Here is a 26,865-nt window from a genome sequence, read left to right on the forward strand (position 1 = left end):
GATAATTCATATCGGTCATTACAAAACGCTTTGACGCAATTACGTGATGAATCAGTTTAATACATCTTTCACCGTTTAGGTTAGTACTGTTTGTTCGGAATATGTTTTTTTTTTCCGACAGGAAAACCAAACAATCTAAATTTTCATTTCACCAAACTCTTTTTTATTTATTCTCTTAATGGAATGAGTGTTAAATAAAATCAATTTTGGAACTGCTCATATATTTTCAAAGACGTCATTTTCCGCTTTCTTTACATATTTTGTGATTTTCATTTACGCAGACTTAAGTAATTATAACGCATTTGTCGTTTGGTCAGGTAATAATCGGATCAACAATGTATCCGTTTTATACATAGGAAATTGTCTATACGTCTTCTCAGTTTTGTTTTCAAGTCTTTAGCAGACAAATGCGTGTTTTTAGAATCTCTAAACCATTTAGAATATTATGTAAAAAAGACTCGTATATTCTGGCTCTGTCTATATACCTCTCCAACTAACTGGCAGCTAATTTTCTTAGTCTTTCATTAATAAGAGATCTTGTTTGATCTGATCTGAATGTCCATTTGTTTACTTCCTTGTGAAAAAGAGGTATTTATTCACCTATTACTTAATCATTTCAGCGCTATTAGTTAAAAGGGGCAGTTATCGAAAGAGCCTTACACTGAGGAGAGATTTCATCAGACCAATAACGGCAAATCTTCTTCCGAAGGGAAAGCCATCTTTTTTTGGTAAGTAACCACACATTGATGTTTTCATAATTAAACAAACTAGATTGTTACCTAGTTTAACTTTTCAAAAGTTCTAGCTGCGTTAGGATTGCGTTAGGCAAAGGAACATGACATCCTTGCCGTCTAAGAGCCATTTTAATATTATGGCATGGATGGCCACGCTCGGACGAGAATTCAACGTTAGTCAGACAGAGTGAAGAACTCCACACAAGCGAAGAAAAGAATTCTAGTTTATTTGGAAAATTTTGCTGTATTTATTACCAAGAAAAATTAATGGAAAAGGACAGCCTTGGATTGTCTTTCTGCATACGAGAGAATACCATTCAGCCCTAAATGTTAATACTTCGAAATGTACAACATTAGAGGAAAATCGCTTTTAGAAACCGCAAGCATCAATATAAGTGTAGTTTGAGTCGGGTGTCTTTCAGTTCAGTAATAGAGGGTTATGGGGTTTTCATAGATCAAGAGTTTGATCATAAATTCTCTTCTCTATCTCCCCAAAATCAACGTGATGCTTAAAGGGTTTTGTGCCTGCGTTTACGAGGGTTTTGGCCTTGGTGACCAGCTCATATCCAGTACTAGTTTGCCCACGACTCAAACCAATGTGTACGAACGATAATCTTTGGAAAAGGGAGTTATCCTTTGTGGTATCGATGATGTGTTGAGGGTCCAGTTGATCGAAGGTCGGCTAACGCTAACCTAAGGTTAAATTTTAATCCAGGCTTCTTTATTCCTTTGTGCAAAGGCCTTTTAGGGATAATTTTCTCTATTATTTTTAGAGTACCCAACGATCAGATTCTACACAAAAAGAATTGTTCTGGATTTTTTGGTTAAGCCTTCAGATCTGCTGATATTAGATTTCACACTAATCGTGCGTTCTCTTGACTCAGCTCTGAACAACCCAGCCCAGGCTCTCTCCTCTTAGAGGTTAGAGCAAGGGTCTAATGGAGTGTCAAGGTAAATGTGGTGTAAAGTAACAAGTGTATTAATCTATGACTGTCCAGGGAAAAAATGTCAAAACATCCGTTACTGTTTTCATCCCTTTCTGGCTTTTTGATAATGCCGATCGTCAAATACATTGAACTCAGCTGATAAAAACGAAACGGCAACGTTATTTTTACTAAGAGTAACCTGTATGCCTTTTTTCTTTTCGTAATTTTTCTTTAGGATGTACTTTCTTTTTCACAATTTAAATGACATCAAGTAATCAGTTTTTCTGGGAAATCAACGGCCTGCTACTCCTTTCATATTTCACTTAATTCACCAGGTGACTCCTAATGCACCACCTAAACAAGCTTGTATAGTCCACGTGAGGACTATGAGAAAGTCACAGCTGGCACAGAAAAAGTCATGTGTACCAAAAGTGTTATTCAGTAGAAACTAAAACAAAAATGGTACCAGACACAAGATTGAAATCATCAATGAAACAAAGCAAGCTGCAATTTTCCTCTTCTTCTGTTGAACCAAGAAATTATCTAAGCAAATTTTTCAGGATCTTATGAATATGCCTGAAACGCATATATTGGCTGCGAAACGAAGTTTACAAGAAATTTCAAAGGAATTAAAGGCTTGAGAACGCATTAAGCTTCCATTATAAGCCCTTTATTACAAACTTTTTTCTTCTTCTGTGTTTTGCTAAAAACAATACTATGAGATAATACATGTCGTGAATAGAAAATTAAAAGTAGTTTAATGGGTAATGCATTGGCAAGGCTAGTGCACGAGCATTCCGTTAATTGACATCATGTCAAAAGTGGCCCTGAGTTACTCCAAATGTGAGGAGCGCAGTTTACTTTCCTAATTGTTAAACAAATAAACTGTCAATTGAGAGTGACAAGATAATCACCTAAATCAAAAGCAATCCATATGGGTTCAGAACTGATAGCGTGCTCATGACTAACATTCTGAGAGATAAACTGACAAAAAATTGAGGATAAGGGATTTTTGGATGAACTTAATCCTCTGTATTCATCACCTAAAGAAGTCCCTGAATAAGTTGCTCGATGAATATCACGAGCGAGAGAAATTTTAAGGAATATTCCTTTGTCGTTTGTTTTTCCACCCAGACAATCAACATACGTGAAAGCATTCAAATGACAAAAATTTCATGCGTGTTTCCCACGAATATCTTGATTGAGTCCGGACAACTTTTTAAGAGTCGCAGCAAGAAGAGGTTCTCTCCTTTACCTTAACTGTTTTTTCTACAACATTTATGATAAAAAGCATCATATGATTTTATTTTCACACCTTCACAATGAAAATTCAGAACCTCTCTGTGGGGGAAATTTTACGTTTAGTTGGGTGGTGGCGCTCCAACAGCTTTCATCTACAGACTCTAAGATTACAACTATTCTTTACAGCATGATTGAAAGAAACATTTGAAAATACTTCTCACTGAGTAGCTATCGTTTACGTCAGGTACCACAAGATCTGAGAAACTTCTTGTAAAAGACTCTACAATAAAAAAAGAAAAAGGTTGAAAAGTCCTATGGATTTTCAGCATCATTTCCCCCTTCCAACGAGAGGATATGGATTTAATGTGGCCGCGAACACTAATCCGGTCATCGCCTATGACCTTTATTGAAAAGGGGCAAAGAAGTATTGTATTGAAGGACTTAAGAGACCTCGATTCTTGTTCATCAATTTCCTTTTGTCTGGGGCCAATGGCCTCAAAAGGATGCTGAATAGAATGTAAATATGCATTTACGAATTTCAAATTTCGTCAGTTTTACAAAATGAAATTTACGACACATTAATAGTTTAAATGAACCGGTAATATTCACAAAAATCTCTCGAATTGAAAAAGCAAAAAAAAGGCCTTTAAATTTATAGCTCGAAATTGAAGTAGTTTCTTCAAATAATAGTTAAAAGAGATGTGTTTACAGACTTAGACAATTGTGTTAGCACGATAAAACTAAAGAGGATAGCATAAATTAAGCTGTAATGACTACATTGTTAGACTGCCAACAACTCAAACGACAAGATCAGAATTGATAAACCATCTTAACTAAACAGATATTGATATGTTTGGAAAATGGAACACTAGATGTTGAATTTCAAAATCAGCTTTGTCAATCCAGCTGTGGACTACCCCGTTCATAACGCTTTCAGTTTAACATAAGCAAATGTTCATCAATGAATAGACAGCAAATTCGATTGTCGAGGGTAAATTGAAATTTCACGCACACTTAAAGATGGAAAAAAAACATAAAAGCGGAATCTTTCTTTCACTGAGATCTTTAACTGACGGTTATTTCGTCAACAACAGAGTGTATGTGCAGAGATTCAAAAACAGCAACCAGTTGTGTTTTTCAAGGAAAAACACAGATTGTTTTTGCTTCATGTTTTATTCAAACAAAAGGCGTCAGCACAAATACAAAGAACAATAGTTTGCGAGCAATCGAGAGAATTCGAGACAAATAAATGAACAAAGGAAATACTGATCGAACGGATGATACAAATTTATCTGACCCACATGTAAGGGTTGCAATACGAGAGAGCAAGAACAACTGGAAGGCGAAGGGAATGGTACAAGTTTGCTCTGCGCGTAAGTAATCAAAGTATAGTTAAGGTAACCTGCAATACTTTTAATGACTTGCTGTTCGCCTTTCTGTTCTGCTATCCAAGTAATGAAATGAATGTTGATTTGTAATGATGAACAGGATTATTATCGTAAATGTTACAGCTCTTCCAATTGTAACTCATTCCTAAATTAGATTGTACTGTTTAAAATCGTTTCACTTTTTAAAAACAAATCGTCTTTTTAAAGCACAATTAATCCCAGGCAAAAAGGTGTTTCACCTAAAAGACATACGTGTGTTCGTGTTTTTTATTTTGGCATAATCTCTAAATTGCTGTTGTGTAATATGCATATATTGCAAAAACTGCATCCATAGAGCCCTAAGTAGAAAGATTTGCCAATTATTACGAGAGATGTTTATTTTCTATAGGTGGGAACTCGATGTGCTGTATGCATACATTAAAAAAGCTGCATTCATTGAGACCTGAGTATAAGGAGTTGCCAAGAATAAGCGGAATGTCTATTTCCTATAGGCGGCAATTCGTCACAATTGCTAAGTTATGTGGGCGCAAATGTTTGGTAAGGAGACTCAAAAAACTAATCATCTAACGGTTATACATCGGGGCTGCACATTTAAAACTGATATCCACCTCGAGAGAGATTCTTGATCAATTATTCCTTGTACCCAGATAGGTTTTTTTTTCCTACTTCTGGATAACATCTGCGCAAGAATATATACAATGTTCTAATACATAAAGCTGATCCTTTAGTATAGCAACGACAAAGATGATAATCAGAAACTCCTTTCCAACTTTAGGAATTCACCCGTCTATGAATACGGTGGGGAGGTGTCAGCTGATGATGTTCTAAGCTGAGGGTTTGTCCGAGAAATATATATTTGCCCAAGAAGCGAGGCTTCGAGGGCAAGTGTTAAAATTTTTAGGACAATATTTAAGCTAAGGACATTATCAGCCGACATACTAGCAAGCCAGAAAGAGGTTTATTTTCTCTCAGAACCCTGCTCTTAAAGAAAAGCGGGTGCGCGCAAGGGAAAATATCTTCTTGGCGTGCGTAAATGCCGTACGCAAGAAGATTTAATTGATTCACTACATTCAGTGTAACTTTATTTTCACTGTGATTAAACCAAAACCAGACAAATTTGCGCGGGCCCCTGGATTAGAATCTGGCGCTTTTTAGCCAACTTTTTTTTTTAGTTCTTATTTTTCGACGTACTTTTCAAACTTAGCTGAAAAAACGTATGTCGATCTTAAAAATCCAATTCACTACTCTCCAAAACGAGTTTGTTTTCCTTTTATGTAAGATAAAAGGTGAAACCCTTCAGCTCACTTCTTTCCCGCTGGTTTTCTTTCCTTTTTGGCGGAAATAATCAGAGGAAAAATATCGGCGCAGACCAGGTTTATTGCATAAGAATAGTCCTTGGACTTTGCACCACGTTACATGCATGAACTAGCCAATAACATCACGCGAAAATTCATGTATTGGGTTGGCTCTTTAAGCAATAGATCTCACATTTTATCGGGTTGTCAGTGTAAAAACCTACGCGGGATGTTTTGAGAACACAAGAAAAGTTTGTAAAACACGAGCAGGAGGACCGACTCAGCTGAAAGGTGGTCGTTATTTTGCTTTGGCCATTATTCGAATTATCAAGTGTAACAAAATTGTCGTAAATATTTTGCAGCCTCTAGTTCCCTGTTTGCTCGGCAACTACTTTCCGCTTTTGTAAGTTGGTAAATGTCAACCTGAAAAAGGGCGTCAAAAATAGTGTTGATAAATATCATGGCCTTAAGCAGCCGTTTACCCAAACATGAATACATAAATGCCAGATTTGATGGGCGAAAAACACAGTATCCTCCCTTACATAACATGTTATGTGTCAGGAAAGACGCAAATTTAAAGGATTTTGAACGTGTCGAGTGAATCGTGTACTAAATGTCTCGTTTTGTACCTGCAAACCTGCAAACATACAATGAAGGAGGGAAATGATGAAGTACATAGTTTAAACAAAATTTTCAGCTGTGTTTACAGCTTTGAAAAGGGAAACACCGGTTTCCATGAAAAGAACCCTTGACTGCTTATCGCTACTTCGGGCGGGTGAGGTTTATTGAATTCAGCGCATTTCTGTAACTTTATTTTGACTTTAGGAAGGCAGGGCTAATCTTCACCTAACATTCTCTTCTTTAGAAACCAAACCGCTTCAAGCCATGAATAGAACCATTAATGAACTTAAGACGTTCCAATAATGTATGACAAATCGTGTTAATCATTATCTTTTTGAGCCAAGCAAGAGTTTCGTGAAATATCCAAAGTTTCTTTGTTTCTCTTTCCTTTGCGAAGATTGCAAGAAGGTATATTCCACATACATGTACAGCGTTTATATGCTAGATATACATGAGTTGACAAGAGGTTTCTCAGTTTCAAGGTGGTAAGGGGAGAGGAGGGGAAGAAATTGCTTTTCATGGGTAACCACTTTTTTTTTAAGTAACTTTTTAACTTCTATGCATCGACAAACATTAAAAAGGGAAGATTGAGCTTGCCTTATCAAGGATTTTTAGCGAAAGTTTTCTCTGTCACGTTGTATAATTTAGTTGCAACGTTAATCTTAAAAGCGGAAAGTTTAACGATAATTATTTCATTTCGTGATAAAGAACTGGAAGTGTGCATGCTGACATGCGGACCAGTAAAAAAAATTATTCTTCCTCAGAGGAAAATGACATGAAGTACAAGACACGTTAACTTTGGGAAGATTATAATAGAGTGAAATGAAACTTTGTCTCTGATTTGGTAAATGTTCCCCTGAATCGAAGATGGTACGATTTACTTTTCGCGCTAATGAACAAATCCCTCAAAAGAAAACTGCCTTATTGTATTCAAGGTGTACATGACGGCCTCAAGAAGGCAAATGTCCAAAATACGCCACAGATGTATAAATGTGTTGAGCAACTGCGTAACGCATATAAGTTCTTAGTTTTACGACTTAATTGGGGCAATTGCGTAAAATAAACAGTACGTTTTGCATTGAATGCTCAAAGGAATCGGAATAGTCAGAGAAGGCCGTGACATAGCACTGCAGTTTAACACGACTATAAAGAGATAATAAAATTGATTTAACAGTTCAAAGTGTTCTCTTTGATAATCAAGGTCGAAATCGCCAAGACCTTGTAAAGAGCAACTAATTCTTGACAGGCGTGGATAATAAGTAGTGAAAAGGCGTGGGTTCTTGTATTACGGCCACTTGTTATTCGTCGAGCTCAGTGTGTCATTTAGACGCCTACGCCGCTAAACAAGTAAAAGTTGCGGACTTAAATACTCTAATCATTATGGAGAAAGTCTTTAGTAAGTGAAGACAGAACACAAAGGATAACTGGTGGTTTCTTCGTGAAAACAATAATACTAAGCTTCAGAAAGGATTCTATTATTATCAACAAAGTCACCGTAACTGAACCACAAAATCTGCTTAAAACTGCAGATATTTACGGGTGGCCTATTCGAGTCGAAGCTGTGATACGGATACCTGACAAGATGCTACACACTAGGTAATTGAGTTGCAAGATAATACGGTCCTTTTTTTTCCTAACACATGCATATCTATGAGCTGAAAACAGGTCAGTTTGGTTACAGTCATAACTATTAATGCGGTTTCAGCTGTGATTTCAGACGAGAAAGATTCCCAAGCAGTAAGCTTTCCTGCTTTGTTCATGTGTACGTCTACGATTTTAAGGTCATTGATTAGGGATCGTTTTGGCTTCTTTGTTATTATGGTTACGAAATCACTTTGTAGAAAGCTTAGAACGGCTAACCCAACACAACTCGATCATGTTGTCACTCTCACAACGTACCTAGCTATCTAAGGAGAAAAGTTAGGTTGATCAGAGTTTGTGATTCTGATCAAGGTGGAAAATTGCATTTCTGATTGGCCCAATTCTATGACTTAGGAGGATCCTGTGAAGGAGAACCAGTAAAAATTACCAAAATGTTAAAATATGATAGATAACAGCATGTTAAACTTTGTTGCTTCCCGCAAAGCTCGAACAGAGCTTAAAGTTCCCGTGCGAGGTTTTGAAGAGCTATCTGCATAAAGTAAACCCAGCTGAGGATGTTTCGCACCCTTCGCCGTCATTCTAGATGAGCCAAACTGTAAATCAATGTGGACACAAGAAAGCAGACATTGCGGCTAAATAAACACTAATATCTTTTTCTGAACAAACAAATAATATTCAATGATACAGTCATTTCAAATAGCGTGGGTCTTGACAGAAAAGCATTTGTGCGACAAGTTCGCGGCTGATGCCTCTGAATTCCAAAATCTGTCATCGTTATTCTTTTATAACCAGCCGTCGAGCAGAGAAAGGAGCGCATTGTAATCCATTGTTGTCCAAAAAAAGAGTTATTATTGACTCTCTCCAAGCTTAATTTAGCGCACGATTCAACCACGCGGGTATTTTTTCATTGTGAATGACAGACAATGTAAAAGGCTTACAATGTAACTACCAAATCGTCATCAAGATTACCAAGAGAAAATGAAATTATATTTGCCCTTATGGCTTTTCAATGTGACGATTGATAGAACTCGCTGCCACTCCGCTTATATCACTGAATAAAGAACAAACTTCAAAAAGTTAATTCGTATTTCTTTAAGGCGGTATCGATAAGTGGCCGAGCTATGAGGAATTTGTATTGTTCTTGTTAAATGAAGTTTAATATTGAATTCTCAGGGTGTGGAGACAGTTTAACAGCTTTTGTTTCACTGTACCCTGCCTAAGCAAACGCAATTTGAACGGTTCACTTGTGACATTTCTCGTGTCAAACGCATGGCATGAAATATTGCTTTCATTCCATTGACACTATTTGTTTTAACTACTTCTTTTTTTATAAATAAATCACGAACATGGTTAGTTTTCGCGGGTGCTGCTAAGAGTTGCTGTGAGAATATGTTTGTTATGTATACTTTCCTCAGAAGTATAGATGAAGAGATATTTTTATATATAAATCGGAAAAAAAGAAAATTAATCATATTACACATATTAGTCTGTGGTCATATTTCAAAGATTAAATTATTTTTAGAGTTTTTTATACAAACAAACAATTATTTTATATTTTTGGAGATTAAACGGTCTGGAACCACAGTATCTATTCATAACAAGGTCATTATCAATCATGTTATATTTTGCTCCTTGGTTTCTAGCCATGATGACTGCAAGGTGTCGATGACTTAAAAATTTTATCTCCAAGTAGTCCATTTTTTGGCGCAAAAGTTGAAACGAGTTTCAAATTGCTTCAAGAGGCTTTACGCGCGCATCCTCCACAATATTTTCATAGATTAGCATAAAACGTATTGATGCGTAGATAAAGGTGTGCGAAAGCGGCTTCACAGTTTACCAAACAGGAAAATTAAATCCCGTCGGAAAATGAGCCACCTTTTAAAATCCAGAGAAAGGTTCAAATTTACAAGTTTTAATTACCAATTCTCTTTTATATCTACCGCGCTTCTTGAACGATTTTCAACGCCTGTGGCAAAAAGACTGCCGGCTGGGGTCTCTATGAAAGTCTTAAACTATATTTAATGATACCAGGAGAGCAGAAGTTTTTTTCAATAAATATTCCCGATACAGATTTTCAATAATCCAAGAGTATTAAAATTCTTTTTGGAAAGTATTGTTTTCAACGACTTTCTTCAAAAACAACTATTTTTTTTTTCGATTTCTATATCATCAAACTAAATTCAACTGTAAGTTTTCGAAGCAAATTATCAATCGACAAAACAACTCTGAATCGATTTTTTGTTAAAAGGTATTAATGAAAATGACAATAAGAAAAATATGAAGAAAGAAGCAATTTATAAATAAATTTCAGGCTGTTTCCAAAGAATGAATACACACCCAAGAGCGGGATGTGAGTGTAAATACACTGACTGAGGCTAAGAAGTTCCCAAGCGGAGAACAGCGAGCGTGAACTTCAAAACTGTGCCGACAAGCTGAGCAATTATCGCCGTTGTTAGTTTCAATTTGTGTAAAATTCATATCCCTTGGGGCTAATTGATATAATAAACGCATAAAACCGCATAAATGCAACGCCGCAGAGGCACCTCATCTGACGGCTTTTTAGATGCAAAGGCAGGTGATTTAAAGGCTTCTGTTCTCGATCCATGTTCAAATCGTATAATTTTTCCTAACAAGTCACCATTCGTTTGTTTCGAGGTTAGTTGTGAGAATTGAGTGGTGCTTTTTCAACATCGTACAGTTAATAATTTCATCAATTCTCCTCGCCTGCCTTTTTGACAATGTATTCTATTATACGTAGAATTTAGATTTTGATCACGATTGAGTAAATTGTATGAAGATACCACTGTGTTAACAACGCAGTTAATGCCTGTTTCGAATATTCCCTTCTCTTCCTTAAAAACCGATTTACGCAATTTATCCCAATAATTGATGACCAAATTAAAAAAGAAAAAAAAAGAAAAATGACATTTTTATGACCCAGTCTCTTCTTGTCCGCAGTACAGAGTAGAATTCGAAGAACTTAGTTTTAACGAGAAGAAGGAAAAAGTATTTTGAGTGATAACAAAGCCATTCTGTCTGAATCGAAGAAAAATGACGCTAGTGTGGTAAAACACCAACGAAATTTAAGACAGGACCTCTGAAGAGCTGTCACATAGGCAGCACCTGCTAGTAAACTTGTCTTCTACGCGACAGGCTTGACAATTAACTTACTTAAGTTATTAAGAAAGCAATTATTAAAGAAATCTAACTTCCGAAGTTAATGAAATTTCGTTCTAAGGTTGACATTACTGTTCTCGGCCGAGCGGAGCAACGCATTAACAAGCAAGCAACAACTCGCCATTCCAAAAGGTCTTTTCTATGCCTATTGTTTTTGAGGGTCTTACGCCAAATTCTAAACATTACCGTTTTGGTTCCATGAGCCAGCGTTGACAAATTCAACAAAACAGCGGTTCGGCGAGATGGTGAAATTAAAAGCCACTCACATCAGCTATTCAGTAAATTTTGCCTAGAGGAGAAAGAGTGTTAAGAGCTGTTAATGGTCGTTTTTGCTGAGTGCATCTCTTTGGAAAACGACCATAGAGAAGTGAAAGTAGGTATCTTTTAGCCCACCATTTCTTCAATGATGCCGTGACTGCATGTGTAAATTCTACAATCGTTAAGCTTCATCTTTCTCTGCAGTAAGTACAATTAATGATTTAGTTTCCATTTTAAGGTTGAACTAAAAGCACCTCGATTGGTCGTTCAGTTCAGTCCAACCAGAGCACAAGTATTAAGGTAAGTTTAAACTGCGATCAACACTGTACATTCATTTGATCGATTTCAATTCATCTGAGGGCAAAACTAAGTACAACGTTTTGTAATCGTAGTACTAGTGCGTTCATAAATATTTAGCAAATTATAGTAATTCAAGTTCTTGGCGTTCCAGTTAAGGATTACAAATGAAATAAAACCTAAGCTAGCTCTTCTACAGGAAAGTGTGTCAATCTAAATCATTTTGAAGCTCTCATTAGGAGTTTAATTTAAATGAAATTCATCTGACTTAATTTCGGTTTGAATATAGGCGGAAAATGCAATTTTTTGCTTTTTGTACACCTGCAATCTCTCAATGTATTTTAAGCAGCATAATCCCGTATACTCAGGAACAGGGGCTAGAAATATCTATAAAAACAGCGACAAACCCTTGCAGAAAAAAAAATATGCAATAATTGGCAGATTAAAAAATGATGTCTCTTAGATTTATCAATTATAAACGAAACGCGTTCATTTTCCTGAAAAATCTGGCATGTAATTTGTAAATGTAGAAGAAATTTTAAACTCCGTGTTTTGAAGAACATGATGTTAAAATCATCCCCTCTAGGCTGTGAAACTGAAGCTCAAATCTTGTACTTAGGTCGTGATTCTAGCACATATATCCTTTTTTTCTATTGATGGTAAAAGTTGCCGTGCGTGCTTAAAAGGATAATAAAAGGCAGGCTTAAACCCACAGAAATGCCCAAAAGTCAATTGAGAATTAATCATTTTTAGATATTACTGTTAAGACTGGGTGTAATGTAAACTTATCTATTCAAAATGTGACGATATTTCTCGCCATTAAGTATCGCAGGCAGCGACAATAAAGGCAACTTGTAAATTTATTTTATAGATAGTGTGAAAGCGACTGCAATCTGTTAAATTTAAGCCGTTCGTCGTCGAAAGCTTTCTTTGTTCGAAATCATTACTTTGTGTGTTTGTATATGTTCAGTGGTCCCATCGTGACGAAAGACAACAACAAATTCAGACATGAAATTTGCTTGTTTTACGTGAATATTGAGGAAAACGACTAATCATTGCCATCAATCAGCGACTGTTATTACCGCAATTTCACTTGGTAATCGTACATCGTAAGTTATACAGAAATTAACCGTGCTCAATTTTGACCGTCATTGTAAAGTCGCTTTTAAACGTCGAGAGGTTGAAATTTATAATTCATTTCCCCGGCGTTATCGTCTCAAAACAAGATAACAATTCTTGTAATAAAAAGATTTCACGTCTGACATAAAGCGGCAGTGTATGTGTATTAAATCTTCTCAGATTGGGAATTAGCCGCTTGACCGGAAAGGAGACACAAAAAATCTGTGAGATAAAACGGAAAGGGATTTGGCGCATGGAGGCTGTTTAAGTCGTTAACAATGAAGCGTACTAATTTCAATTACTTTTTCGGATCACAATAAAGAGACCAATTTTGCATAAAGTTAATTTTGCTCAAACAGTTAACAGATACTTGCGATTCATACCAAAATTCGATCCGTGCTAAGTTTTCCCTCGAGGTAAAATTTTCAGAAGTCGGCCAGCCTTGAAAACTTTCTACGAAAACTAAAGAATTAATAGTATTGTCCGCCTCCTTTCGTTTTTTTTTCCTTTCATCGAGATTTTCTCTTCCAAGACATAACATAAAAGAGAAGACAAACTTTCTTATTTCTTGGGGGTAACAACTAAAGCTGTTTAAATAGTAATAATTACTAACAATCCCCTCACGAGTATTAATTGCTACCTCTCGTTTCAAGTTGATATTTGCCTGTGAAAAGTTTTCCGAAAAAATTGCGTGCTTTTTCTTGATCATCTCATCGACTTTTAATGCTGTTGTATATAAAGTAGATCGGCATCTTCGAAGTTAAGTGTCAGCTCCGGCATTGTGTCTCGTCGTGTACCACCAAAATGTACACAGTTCGCCCCCAAAAGAGCTCTTTTAATTTAATATTGTGTTGGATAATTTGCATTACTGTAGGCACTCGTGTAGGCCTGATCAAAATTGATAGTTTCACTGGGTATTCTGTGGGTTGACCAAATGATAACGCAACTTGATTTTGAACTTAAACCTCATTCTGTTTTGCAAAATTTTCTTAAATCGCTCACATCTCCAGGTCGCATAAACAGATATTTCTTCGATCACGAGATCTTTTTTATTTGAACTGAATAGTGGCCTTGGAAAATGCATTATATGTTATTTTGAACTTTTTCAAACCAACCACTCGACCTTAAATACACTTTGTCTACATCATTTGGTAGTAGTTTGAAGACGTTACTTTCGTATGCTTTCTACAAAAAATTGGCGCCGCTTTGGCGCCTAAGGGGGAGTTGACCGAATTTTTTTCTGTCTTTCAGTGTCTGAAACTTAATGTTTAAAACCACATGCACACGAAAGACCATAATTTACATGTCTTACACCAAAATAACTATCATGTTGTCTTGCCAGGCGATTGTAAAATTCTCGAAGAAGTTTCCTCGCACAGGAGGAAACGAATTGGTGAACACCTTGAAAGTTCATGGATAAGTCAAGTTCCCAACACTTAAAAAGGGGCAAAAAAGGTCGTTTTGACTCTCAAATAAATTTAAAAATTGTCAATTGTAGGTTTTGTTGCCGCTGTTAATCCAATACTGTCGTGCTTTACCGAAGGGTACTTACACCGTAAGTTGAATTTATCTAAAGCTGAACCAGCCAAAGCTCTTCGGATTGTTTAATCCCAATAAGAAAGACATGCAGTTCAGCCTCGGGACACTAAGATGTTTATCAAATTTATTACTTCACCTCGAGCCAAATGATTTACGGCTTCCAATTCCCGGTGTGATTTCCATCATCGATTGTTAATCATCGATTCTTGGAAAAATTAATCATCTTCAGAATGTACTCTGTAAGAATATTTCTCTCTTATGTTTTGTACCATTAGTTTGTATTTACGGCGAGAAGAAAATTTATTCATTGAATTTATCACTTTCAATTCCATCTTAGAAAAGATATAATTAGCACAAAGTTGAATATTATTTGTTGCAAATTCACTGGCGGCTAGTAAATGGTGGATACTCAGACTTCATTAGCCACATAAGCAAAATTTTTTTTAGCACTAAAATATTCTAAATTATGGAAATTATCGTCAAATGACGGAGTAAAAGAATTAGAAAGATATTACTACAACCAGGTCGATTTGGGGACTTACGTCCTGTTTATTATTCAAGACGAACTGCAATGGAGACGACTACGTCAAGTTTTTCTTTAATAAGTTTTCAAAAAGGTGATGCTATACCTATTACTCTGGCGTGAACTTCAAGTTATCTAAAACTAACTGATATCACTGAGAGAAATTTATAATAAAACCTTTCGAGCAATATCAGGACAAGTATGGAATTTGCAGACCTAGGCTGTTACTTGCTTAGGATTTAAAATTTCCATGCAGATTCTCTTGGGGCACAGAAAATAACGTTTTAGAGAGAAAATTTGAACTATTTTGAGATAAAAATTAAGACTTACTAATGATATCCCTCCGTTTCCAACGCGTTTTGCTTCTCTATTAGAACGAAACAAAAGAAACTAAGTACAATTGACAAAACGTCGAGAAGGGAAAATGAAATTTTAGACCACGTGCGTCAGCCAAGGACAGCGGGTATCTCGCTGAGCTATAGTTAGGCGGGTTGATTAACTCAATGATACCACCCGTGTTGAAATCTATCCAAGATTGACAAGATGTCCTTTGAAGCTAATGGAAGCGGAAAAATTGAATCGGATCCGAAAGAAACAAACAACTAACAGATAGAAAATTGCGATGATCTTATAGGGGAGTTTTAAATAGTTAGATGGCAGTCATTACAAAAGTATCAAGTCGAGGGGATACAAAACAATTGAAAGCTTGTAGTCCAAGAAATTTAAGTTCTATATTCCTTTAAGGAATACAGCTTGTATTGTAACACGAAATCATTTTGAGCCATGACAGGATCTTCCTATTACATCAGTACGATACCGAATGTCCTTGGATCTCCAGTAATCGCGAACCAGACCAAATCTAATTGATTTCAAGTTTTTAAGGTTTAGGACATTAAGGCGCATCTGCATGTTAAAAAATTGAGCCCTTAAAATTGCGGAAAAACTTTATTGATGAATTAATTATTTTATAATTGGACCTCTAGGTCCTAGACACGCTTTCGTATAACATTGCCCCTATCCCCAGCAAATAATGTCATCTGAGTCGAAGGCCTGTGTCTTCAGCCTGTTGACCCATTTCAGTAAGTTTAACATGGAAACATTTGTGTCAGACAAGTAAGCGTATAAAAACAAACGACGTAAAACCCTCAGGCGACGGATCAAAACAATACATGGCTCTATTTTATTAATTTGAATTTAGTCTTGTAAGTGTGCATCTTAATAAAAACTCAGCAAATTAAATTCCGAACCGTATGGGTGTTTCTTTAGAAACTCAGTTCTGCTGTTGAAAATAAAAAGCACAAGCTTTAGAGGTAGATTTCGTGATTTGCTGTCGCGTGAGGCGGCCATTCATCGTCTGGAACAATCTAACATCATAAAGTACTAACGGGCTGCAATATAGCCATCTATCTCGCATGTACACCAACAATTAAGAACATTCAATACCAAGTCCCGAAGCATTTAATTTTCAGAAATGCGGACGTAAACTCAGGGATATTGAAGCACTCGGTGGTAAGACACGGCGCTTACATTTGCGTGCAATAACGAAGTTTTCTGCTACTGGCATTAGAAAATGCCTCGGGCAATCTATATTAGCCACGCTGAACGATTTGTGCCTGAAGCCGTAAGCTGTTTACAGAGTTAGCAGATTGAATAAGACTGAAACCTTCAAAATGTAACCATTTTGGTTCATTTATTCAACCTCTCATAGTACTATTACAAACGGGTTAATCCGACACTTCTAAAGGGACAATACTTTGGTGACAATAACTTTAGCTTTCGTGGAAACTGTAAACTTAAATACGAGTAAACTTGTTAATTTGAAATCTTTCCAAGGAATAACTGAGATATTTTCTCGAAGCGAAAATGATCCCTCTAAATATTACCCACAAAAATTGAGTCTGCGTTGATCACACCACGATGAAATTCGTCGACTTTGCATTTTCGCGATTGATAATTTTGAGGATTCACCAGCTCAAATGAAGGAAGTGTCATTTACCTCACGGAACAGAGAAACATAGTATTTGGGCTTAGTTAAAATCTTGCTTGTGGCATTTGTCATGCTAATGGTTGTCATAGACATTTCATTTCTGAGTACTTAACAAAAGCAGAGGCGAATTAGTACCCCAGTGTTATTCTAACGGGTGACCAAGCCACTTTGGAGTTGAAAATAATTGTCCATCTCAAAGTCAGGTTGCACCTGCCTTACGTATTCATAAACAAGTAAAAGTCTCTCAAGATAAATTATAAGCGTTCTTTCTTTTGAAAGAAAAATTCCAGTAACTTCTGGAACAGTAAAATAGAACGCCGTAGCGTTAACTTCAAATGCTACATAACAAAAAGACCAAAACAAAAATACTTTTTTGGAGAAATGTCAACTAAGAAAGGCAATTGTCAACTACTCTGAAAAATTTTAAACTTATGCTAAAAACAAAGGCTTCAAATGGCGCCAAAACAGCCTTAAAATGGCTAGAAGTGCAATCCAATTATAATTTTAGTGAAATTAAAGACAATAATTTGTTTTGTTTTTGTAGCAGATGTTTTTACTTCAACTGTGACAATTTTATTATTTTAACAGAAGCATCTAAAACTCCTATCATGTTAAACAAGTTAACAGAGGAACAACGTGAAAACTTTTATGTTAAAAGGACCACAAATGTATTAATGATTCTTTAAGTAAACGTTTATACCAGTGACAAAGGAGGCTGCTTATTAAATTGAAATAAATTTTCGTAAGCTGCCATCGCATCTTCCTGTTCGGGGTATTCTTACACCAGGTGTACGGGAAGTTACGAGTACAATTTTTTGTTCTCGGATGACATTGGAAGTTTACTACGGAAAATTCGGGTAACAATATATCTTAAACGTACCGTGCTTTTGAGTTTGTTGAATTTGAATTTGACAGATGGTAAATTGAAAAGCTTTTAACATAGCGCAAGCTTCACGTAATTCTATACCTATCCACCAGTACAGTCTAATGGATGAAGCCCCTCCCTCGAAATATTTAGCCGTTGAATCGGTAACTACATTTATGCAACAAAGAAAAGTTCTGTCATCTAGTTGTTCAGATCACGCTTACTTCCTCGAGGTCTGTGACCGTATCTTTGCCTCGTGGTAGATACCCTTGATTTCTTTTGCGCCAACAACAGTTCAAGTACATCGACGGGTTCAAGGTATGACAGAGATTTCCTCCAATTAACAATTATTTGTCAAATCCACGTATAAGAAGTGCGAGCCTAATCTAACCTTGTATGCTGAATCTCCCACATGATCCACGCCATTTCTCACAGTTTAAGACAATTTCACTGATTTTGAATCTAATCTATTTTCAATGTTACACTCGATCAATTTTAGCCGATTACGAAATAAGAAATCATCTCGTCTAATTTATCAAAATAGGTTTAAACACTTGTTCAAAAGAGGTTTTCAGTTGCCCTCGATCGCCTTGTACCAAAATGAAATCTGACATTCAAAGAGGCTTTATTGTAACATCATGTACGCTGTTAAAATCCACATCGCATCGCTACATTTAGTTAACAAATGACAACATATTGGGGTTTTAAAGTTCCTGTTTACTTTCTGATGTAAAACATAATTTACCATAAATTTTACTTCGACGGATTTTTTAAAAGTCAATTCGATCGAAAACAATGCTATGTGTTGCAACTTAATTTTCAGTTATTTGTATGAAGTCTTAATGCTTCAAAGACAGCTTTAAGCAACGCAGCATTTCTAAACCCATACAATATCAAGTTAGTTTGTTTCCCAAGCTAGTTATTTTTTCTACTTATAATTGGGCAGCTTTAGGAAAACACAAATTATTGTTTCCTGGTTAATATTTTAACATTATTTCGTAAATTACTCAGCTCTCCTTGCGAAATATCATCAACTCTTTGTACAAGTATGCAATGCTGCAGATTCTGTGGCGCCTAGTGTTGTCTCCGAGTCTTGGTTTTTAATTTTATATACTGACATGTGAAAAGTTCCGTCGCTTTTTCCACATCACCTATAAGCTTCTTAAATAGTTTCTGGCTCTAGATTCATATTTATAACTATCCTTCTAGAAACTGTTAGTCTGATTGTTAGAAGTTGTATCTGTAAATTGAAATTCTTTAAAAAAAAGAATTGATTCCAAGAAAATATTTGTTTGACAACAACAACAAATGGAAACATCGCGAACTTTTTTTCTTCAAACATCTGTGTACCACGAAAACAACATTGTGTAGTCAAAAAAAAAGTTGAGTATTTCAAGAAATGGACTGTCATGAACAACCCAGAACTCTGTTTCAAAATTTTTACTTATTTTATTGAGACTCAAGCTCTAAAAACACTGTTTAAAATTGAATTTTTTTTGCCAGTTATCAGATTACAGGATGTTTTAGCGTCCAGACAAATGTTCAACTAATGATATATACGAACAATGAAAAGGGCCAAGGTACTCGAAGTTTCACTTGTTCACCTCGTAAAGTAAATTGTAGTCATTCCTGAAAAATATCGTGAAGTCAAGACTATGCAGGTACGGCTATTCAACAAAGAGAAGTAGAAATTTTGGTACAATGTCTCCTAAACACGTCTCTGCTCAAAAAGATTCAAATTTGTTTTATACTTTCCAGCCTTTATCGTATTTCTTCTGCACGGTTAAATTTTTGGCTTCCCATATGATATAGGATAAGATTTTTTTTTATCAAAAATGACTCCTTTTGAAACAATATACTAATCCTGAGTTCGACTGAGACAAAAGATAACCATTAAGGGTAGAGTTATCGGAAAACTGTAGCAAAACACGTAAACGAAAAAAAGAAGTAGAATAACAGAAAATACGACAGTCAATCGGTATTGCGAAAGGAATTTCTTAGCTGGCTGGAAAGTTCTCTATTATGGAAATTTCCTTTAAAAATGGTCCAATTGTTCCCCAAACTTTCAATAAGATGACATTTTATTTCCGTATAAAGTTTGTTTGTCAAACTCTCGGTATTGACTAATTGTCTATTCATTACTTGGCTTAACGTGAGGATTAGGTAAAAACAACTAGAAAAACGAGATACAAAATGAAACAAGAAAGTGGAAAACAACAAATTCAGTTGAGTCATTCATTTTCAAGAAGTCGTGTATAATGATTCAAAGAAATATCAGTTTGGTTCAACTACTGTGGCTGGAGTCCGTATTTGAACTTATTAAGTAGTAATATCTATGATATTTTTGTGTTTTCTTTAGGACCTCTTTGCAATAGGAGCCTTTCTCAGCTGTTTTTATTGATCTAACCGCAGTCCATTTAAAGAGTCGAAAAGTGTTCTTAATCTTCATAGCTTCAAGGCTTTTTCAAACAATACTTCTTGATTTTGACTTGTAAAACACCCGTTTTCTGTTATTAGGTATACAAACTTAAGAGTTTTATCCGTAATCAAGGGTGTTTACTGGTCAGAATTATTCAGGCGTGCTTGTTTTTCACTAGATTTTCACATCTAGCTCTCCTCTAAGGTTTTTTTTCCACACTTTAGGACAGGTTTCACATCGAAATAGGGAATATGCTAAGTAACTCTTAACACATTTGTTCTGATCCTATATCTACTCTGTACTTATCAAGAATCAATACTGTAAACAATTATGCTGTGTCATTTACTGATAAACATCAATGTTCATTAAAATCATTAGGCATAAAAAATTAACCATCTTCTTTTTGGTACGGTGAATAATTGTATCTTAAGCCAATTTTGGATACGATCTTAAGCAATTATAACAGTGCTTCACATCTAAAGAGGAATGACTGATAAGTCTACCTGAGCAGTTTACAATTTTTTTTATTTCCCTGTAATGGGACTTCACAGATGAGGTTAGACTTCCCCTCTTACAATCTCTCTTTATCTTTTTTTATAGTTAAGAATTATGAGTGACAGCAAAGAGGAGCCCGAAAATCAAGAAGAGGAAGAGACCGGCACTTCTTCTACCCTTCATCACAGAGTTCCGAAATGTGCTCGCTGTCGCACGCATGGCACAGTTTCTTGGCTCAAGGGTCACAAACATTATTGCCGTTGGAGGGACTGCACTTGTGCAAAGTGCCAACTTATTACCGAGAGACAGCGAGTGACCGCCGCACGTGTTGCCTTACTGAGACAGCAGAGAAAAGGAGCTGAGTTGAGGGCAAAATATCAAAGAGAACTGGAAAACGCCCGGTTGACGTACTCCATGGTGTTTCAAACCAACGGATTAGCTGGTAGGGCCAATTTCCATTTTCGTATTTCCCTTCCCTTTATTTTCCCATTCTTCCTTTCCCTCCTGGTTCGCTCCTTCATAACTTTCTCAATTCGCAACTTTCATTCTCCTCTTACTTTATTTTAGCTGCTTTGCCCCGTGAAAATTTTTTCATCAACCTTTTTCAAATTGTCATGATGATATTTAATATGCTAAGCCTGAATTTGCCTCTAAGAACACTTTCAATCGATTTTCCAGGATTCCCAAGCAGCCATCGACACCATTTTTATCACCATCCACCTCAAGCAGAGATTGGTCATCTGGAACCAAGGATAACGGAAATTAGACCACAAGCTGGTAGGCCATAACAGTTTTCATTTGGATTGTCGTTATTTCTAGCTCTTTCATAAGGGATTTCCTTGGCAATTCCCTTCTCTAAACACCACTTTTTCCGAACTGACAACCAAAAAGCAGTGCTTTTTACAGTGTTTTCGTTGTTTGAGCTGTTTTTCAGCCGCGGTGGCGGTAATTTTTTCATGTATATTATTAACTACGAAAGAGCATAGGTTGCTACCACAATTTGAAATTTACAACCATGACTGAAAAAAAGCAATAGCGTATTTTTCACTTCATTTCCCCTTAACCTCAATAGCTCTTAAGTGATTTTCTTTAATTAACAATATACATGGAAAAATTACTCAGTTCTGATTGGATAAGATAAATGCAGTTTTCAGGTAATTCAGTGCAGAAGAGGGTTAATTCAGTGCAAAGAAAGAAACAAATAAGACATTCTGATTGGTCAATAATCAAAGAAACTCACAGATAGCCAATCAAATGCGAGCCTTGGATGTCGCAACAAAATTTGAAAATTTGAAAATTTGCGAGCGAAGCAATGGCCGGCGTTTTACGTAGGCTTTCTTTTGCCACCGCAGCTGAAAAACAGCTTAAACAACGAAAACACTGTAAAAAGCACTGCTTTTTGGTTGTCGGATTGGAAAAAGTGATGTTTAGAGAAGGGAATTGCCGAGGAAATCGAAAATTACGAGCCGACCCAGCTTAACACTTTGCTCGAGCGATCCAACGCCGAAATTGAAAACAAACATGATTAAACCTCGGAAACGACGATTCCATTTCATCGAAAGTGATTCGGACACAGACTGAACAATTCCTTGAACTCTTTTACACCTTAAAGATGTGAAGATATCATTGCATAATTTATTATTGTTTTGATCGTACGCGGTTGTTTTGACCGAACGCGTGATTTGAATAAATTATTTTTGCACTTGATGCGCGCTTTGCTTATGTTTAATTATGATCAGCCATCTCGTATTTTTCCATGTATATTATTAACACGTAATCACATGATTTTTCTCGTGCAATTCGGAATAAACAAGCACTTGTTAATTTTTTCAAAGACCATAAATTGCACTCGCCCTACGGGCTCGTGTCGGCAATTTTGTTAGTCTTTAAAAAAATTTACTCGTGCTTATTTATTCCAAATTGCACTCGAAATCATGTGATTACCTATACAAAACACGAATTTTTTTAGTATATATTTCAAGAGACCAATCGAAATACCGAACACCGAAAGCAGAAGCTATGCACTCAATTATACTTTTGTCTTCAGGTACAGAACCTCTGAAGCGGTGCGGCTCAGTCTCGGAGGATGAAGAAGAAGAGGGAACCAGCCCCAAAAGAATTTCCCTCTCCCCAGACCTCGAAGTTAAACCAGAACCTCGCGAGCATACTGAAAAAGGTGTCCACACCAGCTCCGCCGAGGAAAGAAAAACTCCTGATCATTCTGTCGACCATAATATAAATCCAAACCATAAATACCTACTGGAAAACTTTCATGAAAGGCCTCATGATTTCAGATATCCAAGGATTTCAAAAGAGCTAAGTATGCTGTCTCTAAGGCATCCACCAATGGAATTACTTGGCAAGCTGTTTCCTCACCATAACAAGGGCACACTGGAGCTCATTCTTCAGAGTTGCCATGGCAGCGTAGTAGAAAGCATTGAGCTATTGTTGTCCTCTCAAGAATCAAGAAGCAATAATATGTCAGCGTTGGCTGGATGCGGCCTTCCTACAGCCAATCACACTCCTCCCTTCCTGCATGGTCCAATGACTCGAAACGTCATAACGAGACCGTTGCCCAGCACGCATGCATGTTCGCCTTCAAGAATTTACCCACCATCACCACTTCCGCCGCCGTTGCTCGTGAAACCTAAACCGGAAATGGCAATCAAGTTTTCTTCTATGCCGCATAACCCTTACGGTGGCGATTCTAGGCTAGGAGAGCGGGCCTGTGGGCTTCCTTTGAGCCGTTTTTGTAGCAGGTGTGGTCACAAGATAAACATGTTTGACAAGTTTTGTGCCCACTGTGGAAAGGTTCTAAATGAAGCAACTGGTCTTTAAATCAAAAGCCACCCTGCCAGACTATGCATGTAGAATTGATGATACCATGGAGACAGAACTTAAATAAGATTTTAAATAATAGAGTAACTGACCAAGTATGTGTTGAAGTAGAGGACGAATTTCAATAACGATTTCGTATAATTTCTAAAAAAGCCTAATATAGACAGAAAAGAATGTAATTAAGTACTGCCGCGTGACTTCTAGCCTATTAGTGAAACGTTATAAAGAACAACAACAGCGAGGAGGCTATCTAATATAATGAGTTATCAAAAGTTAACGATAGTTTAACCCAATTGAAACTGGAATTTCAAAACCTCTTATTTTGTTGTGTATTTAAAGTATACATATCCACGAGTCCTATTTTTGAACAATTCTTTATAGTAATCCTATGTTTTCCGTTATTATTTAAAACAACCTACCAGAATTTTTAACTCAGAGCCTCTTTTCCCAAATTTGATTGGACGGAAAGGAAAGACGAGAGTTATGGCCTTGATACTTCTTAATTTCACAACATTCTAGGGGAGGAGAAAGGCGGGTTTAACTGAAAACTTACTGATCTATATATAATTTACATTTATCTTGGATCATATTTTTAAGGGACGCAACACTGTTTAAGTGGAAAGGCTATCACTGGGTGGTGGGTAACTTAGGTCTGGCGTTTACATGATTAGTAGGGTTTGATAAGATGGAAGTTGTTATAGAATGAATTATTAAGGTAACGAAAATTTCCTATGTTTTTCCGAGTTTACCGTAATGTAAGGAATTTTGTACCAAGAGATCCTCGTCTAGAAATAATTAAGGAAGCTGGGGAGACAGACAGAAGTTAGAAAGGTATTTGCGATAATTTAAAGTACACTGTCAATTTCAGCGATTTTGTTGTTTTTGTTCTTCTCCCTAACATGATTTCTTTTTCAGTATTCATTATCCTAATCTAGCCGGAAGTGGACTAACATTATCAGTTTCAGCTCCTAAGATGTGAAGGAGGAAAGTGCGTTTTGTGGAAGTTTGCGAATTCAGCAAACTTCCTGAGGAGAATTCATATTTAAAAAAGATCACCACAGATATTTAGAATGGAAAGAAAAATTTATAGAAATAACATGATAGACTGCATAACAATAACAAAGAAAATGATGAGAGTATTAGTCACAAGATAGAATTTTATCGCATCAGATTAATAAAATGAAATTGTAAAAAAAAAACGAGTGAATACTTTTGATTAGGTGCTTGAAATTAACCTTGAAAAGAGTTCATTACTTTTTTCAACATGCCAGGAGAATATTTTCCACAACTAAATAAGGCGCGGCGGTAAATATTCTGTATTATTTATATGGTAATGTAGTCCTGAGAAAAATCCAAGCGTTCTGATTGGTTCTTAATTGGTCGGTATTTTGCCCTACAGACTGTTTCCTCGGAAGGCCATGCATTCTTGTTCGTGAAAACCGGCGAATTGAAAATAAACAAGTATGGTCCCAGTGCCATTATCATAAATAACTTACTTACCTCGCTTGCTCGATGCACTGAGGAATATTGGTCTTCGGTCGTTTTTGTATTGAACTCACTTGGTCTTTACTGCCACGACTTCGAGTCAATATTCCCCAGAACGGCCCTCACGCTTGGTTGGTTGGAAGTTAACCCATGATGATTTATGAATTAATAATTACTGACCCTCATAAAATCCTATTGTTCTCTCTCAGCATTATATGGGCGATTTCAGCCTGAGAAAGTATTCATATTCAGTCAAGTCCAACTGTCTGAGGAAAACGGTGGCGGTCCTTTTTGGTAGCAGGGAAATTATCAGGGGTAACCCTAAACGCGCTAAAACGTTCAATATTGCAGTGGGCTGGCTGCACTGCAATATTTTTAATAATGCAGCCTGCTTCCAGCAATATTTTTAATATTGCTGCATGACTGTGGTATTTACTTCGTTACTTTTCCACTCAGTAATTTTTGAAAATTCGCGAATGTCCGCGCATAATTTATGATGAAGATCTGAAGTTAAAAAGTAAATGAATACACCATGAGAAGTACCATTCCAGGAGACGTACAGACGAAAACATTTTACAGTTTATTTAGGGCACATCTGACAATGACAGTCTTTCTCACTTGTAAGAAATAACAATTTTCGTACTGTGAGTACTAATTACAACTGACTGATTATAATCTTCGCTCTGGTTTTCGTCTAAAACCTTTTCGCTTAACCCCTGTAACCCTGTTTCTTCCCTTTGTCCATCATATTTTTGCTCAACATCATTGTTAAACAGTTTTTCATTTTTTTCCTTGACGTCTATTTCTGCCCTCTTAGGAGTCGCTCCCTGCAAGATTTCACTTGCTTTCCTTTTAAGTGTTGATGAGGTACACTTATACTCCCTAACCCCATCACATGATCGGTGACCAGTGGTTTCTACAATAACTTGTTCTGGCACACCACCTTCGTACAATCGTGTGGCGCAACTTCGTCGAAGGGCAACGGCAGCGGCATTTTCCGACCTCTGGCTCTGCGTTATGAAAATGGCAGATTCGTCCTCCGAAGAATCCTCCATCAAGCTTCAAAACAGTAGCAACTCTTTGCCTTCCAACAAACAACTCAAATAACCAAGTGCATTGCGTTAATATAAAATGCAAATTACATTTGCATGAAATTCAAACACACACCTGAAAGATGTGGAAAGTTACATAATCTTTACAAGGCATTAACAATGACTAAATTCGGGAAATGAAAAGGGTTATGTAATTTGTATAACTACTAGACAATACGTGCTAATTGCATTGTTGGAGAGAGAAAATAGTAGGAATTCATGAGAGTCAATGATTATATCATCTTTGCAAGTAGTTAACAATGGCTGAATTGGGGAATGAAAAAGGATTATGCAATTTGTATTATTACTGGACAATGCTTGCCAGTTGCATTGTTGGTGTACCAAAACAACAATATGAAGGGGCGACTGAAATCGTCGATGTAATGCAGAGAGAGAACAATAGGATTTTATGAGGGTCAATAATTATAATAGTTAATTACTTCGGTTCGCAGCATTATTGGGTATAATGCTGCGAACCTCAGTAATTATTTAATAGATAATTACTGAGGTTCGCAGCATTATACCCAATAATGCTGCGAACCGAAGTAATTAACTATTATAATTATTGACCCTCATAAAATCCTATTGTTCTCTCTCTTTAGTCATGGGTGGAAAAGTAACGAAGTAAATACCACAGTCATGCAGCAATATTAAAAATATTGCTAGAAGCAGGCTGCATTATTAAAAATATTGCAGTGCAGCCAGCCCACTGCAATATTGAACGTTTTAGCGCGTTTAGGATTACCCCTGATAATTTCCCTGCTACCAAAAAGGACCGCCACCGTTTTCCTCAGACAGTTGGACTTGACTGAATATGAATACTTTCTCAGGCTGAAATCGCCGATATAATGCTGAGAGAGAACAATAGGATTTTATGAGGGTCAGTAATTATCTATTAAAGAGTGCCTTTCATTTAAAATCATCACAAGTCAAGAATTCCTGTATATCCAGATTGTGTGACAAA

The 26,865-nt window shown here is 36.4% G+C and overlaps 1 protein-coding gene across 5 annotated transcripts; it reads left to right on the forward strand.

Moving 5' to 3' along the window:
• The first annotated feature begins 643 nt into the window (after positions 1-643).
• Positions 644-24,491, forward strand: LOC131773774 (doublesex and mab-3 related transcription factor 3, truncated-like). 5 transcript variants are annotated; one of them, XM_059089728.2, is made up of 5 exons: positions 644-728; positions 11,482-11,543; positions 20,593-20,929; positions 21,166-21,264; positions 22,535-24,491. In XM_059089728.2, exons 3-5 carry the CDS (start codon positions 20,602-20,604, stop codon positions 23,323-23,325), a joined length of 1,218 nt encoding a protein of 405 aa, XP_058945711.2. In that variant the 5' UTR covers positions 644-728; positions 11,482-11,543; positions 20,593-20,601; the 3' UTR covers positions 23,326-24,491. The 5 variants fall into 5 exon arrangements, with proteins under 5 accessions (XP_058945711.2, XP_066016944.1, XP_058945710.2 ...); XM_066160847.1 differs by lacking the exon at positions 644-728 and adding an exon at positions 1,630-1,685; XM_059089727.2 differs by lacking the exon at positions 644-728 and adding an exon at positions 11,125-11,358.
• The last annotated feature ends 2,374 nt before the right edge of the window (positions 24,492-26,865 follow it).

This window comes from Pocillopora verrucosa, chromosome 13 (genome assembly GCF_036669915.1).
Source record: "Pocillopora verrucosa isolate sample1 chromosome 13, ASM3666991v2, whole genome shotgun sequence".
Lineage (NCBI taxonomy): Eukaryota > Metazoa > Cnidaria > Anthozoa > Scleractinia > Pocilloporidae > Pocillopora > Pocillopora verrucosa.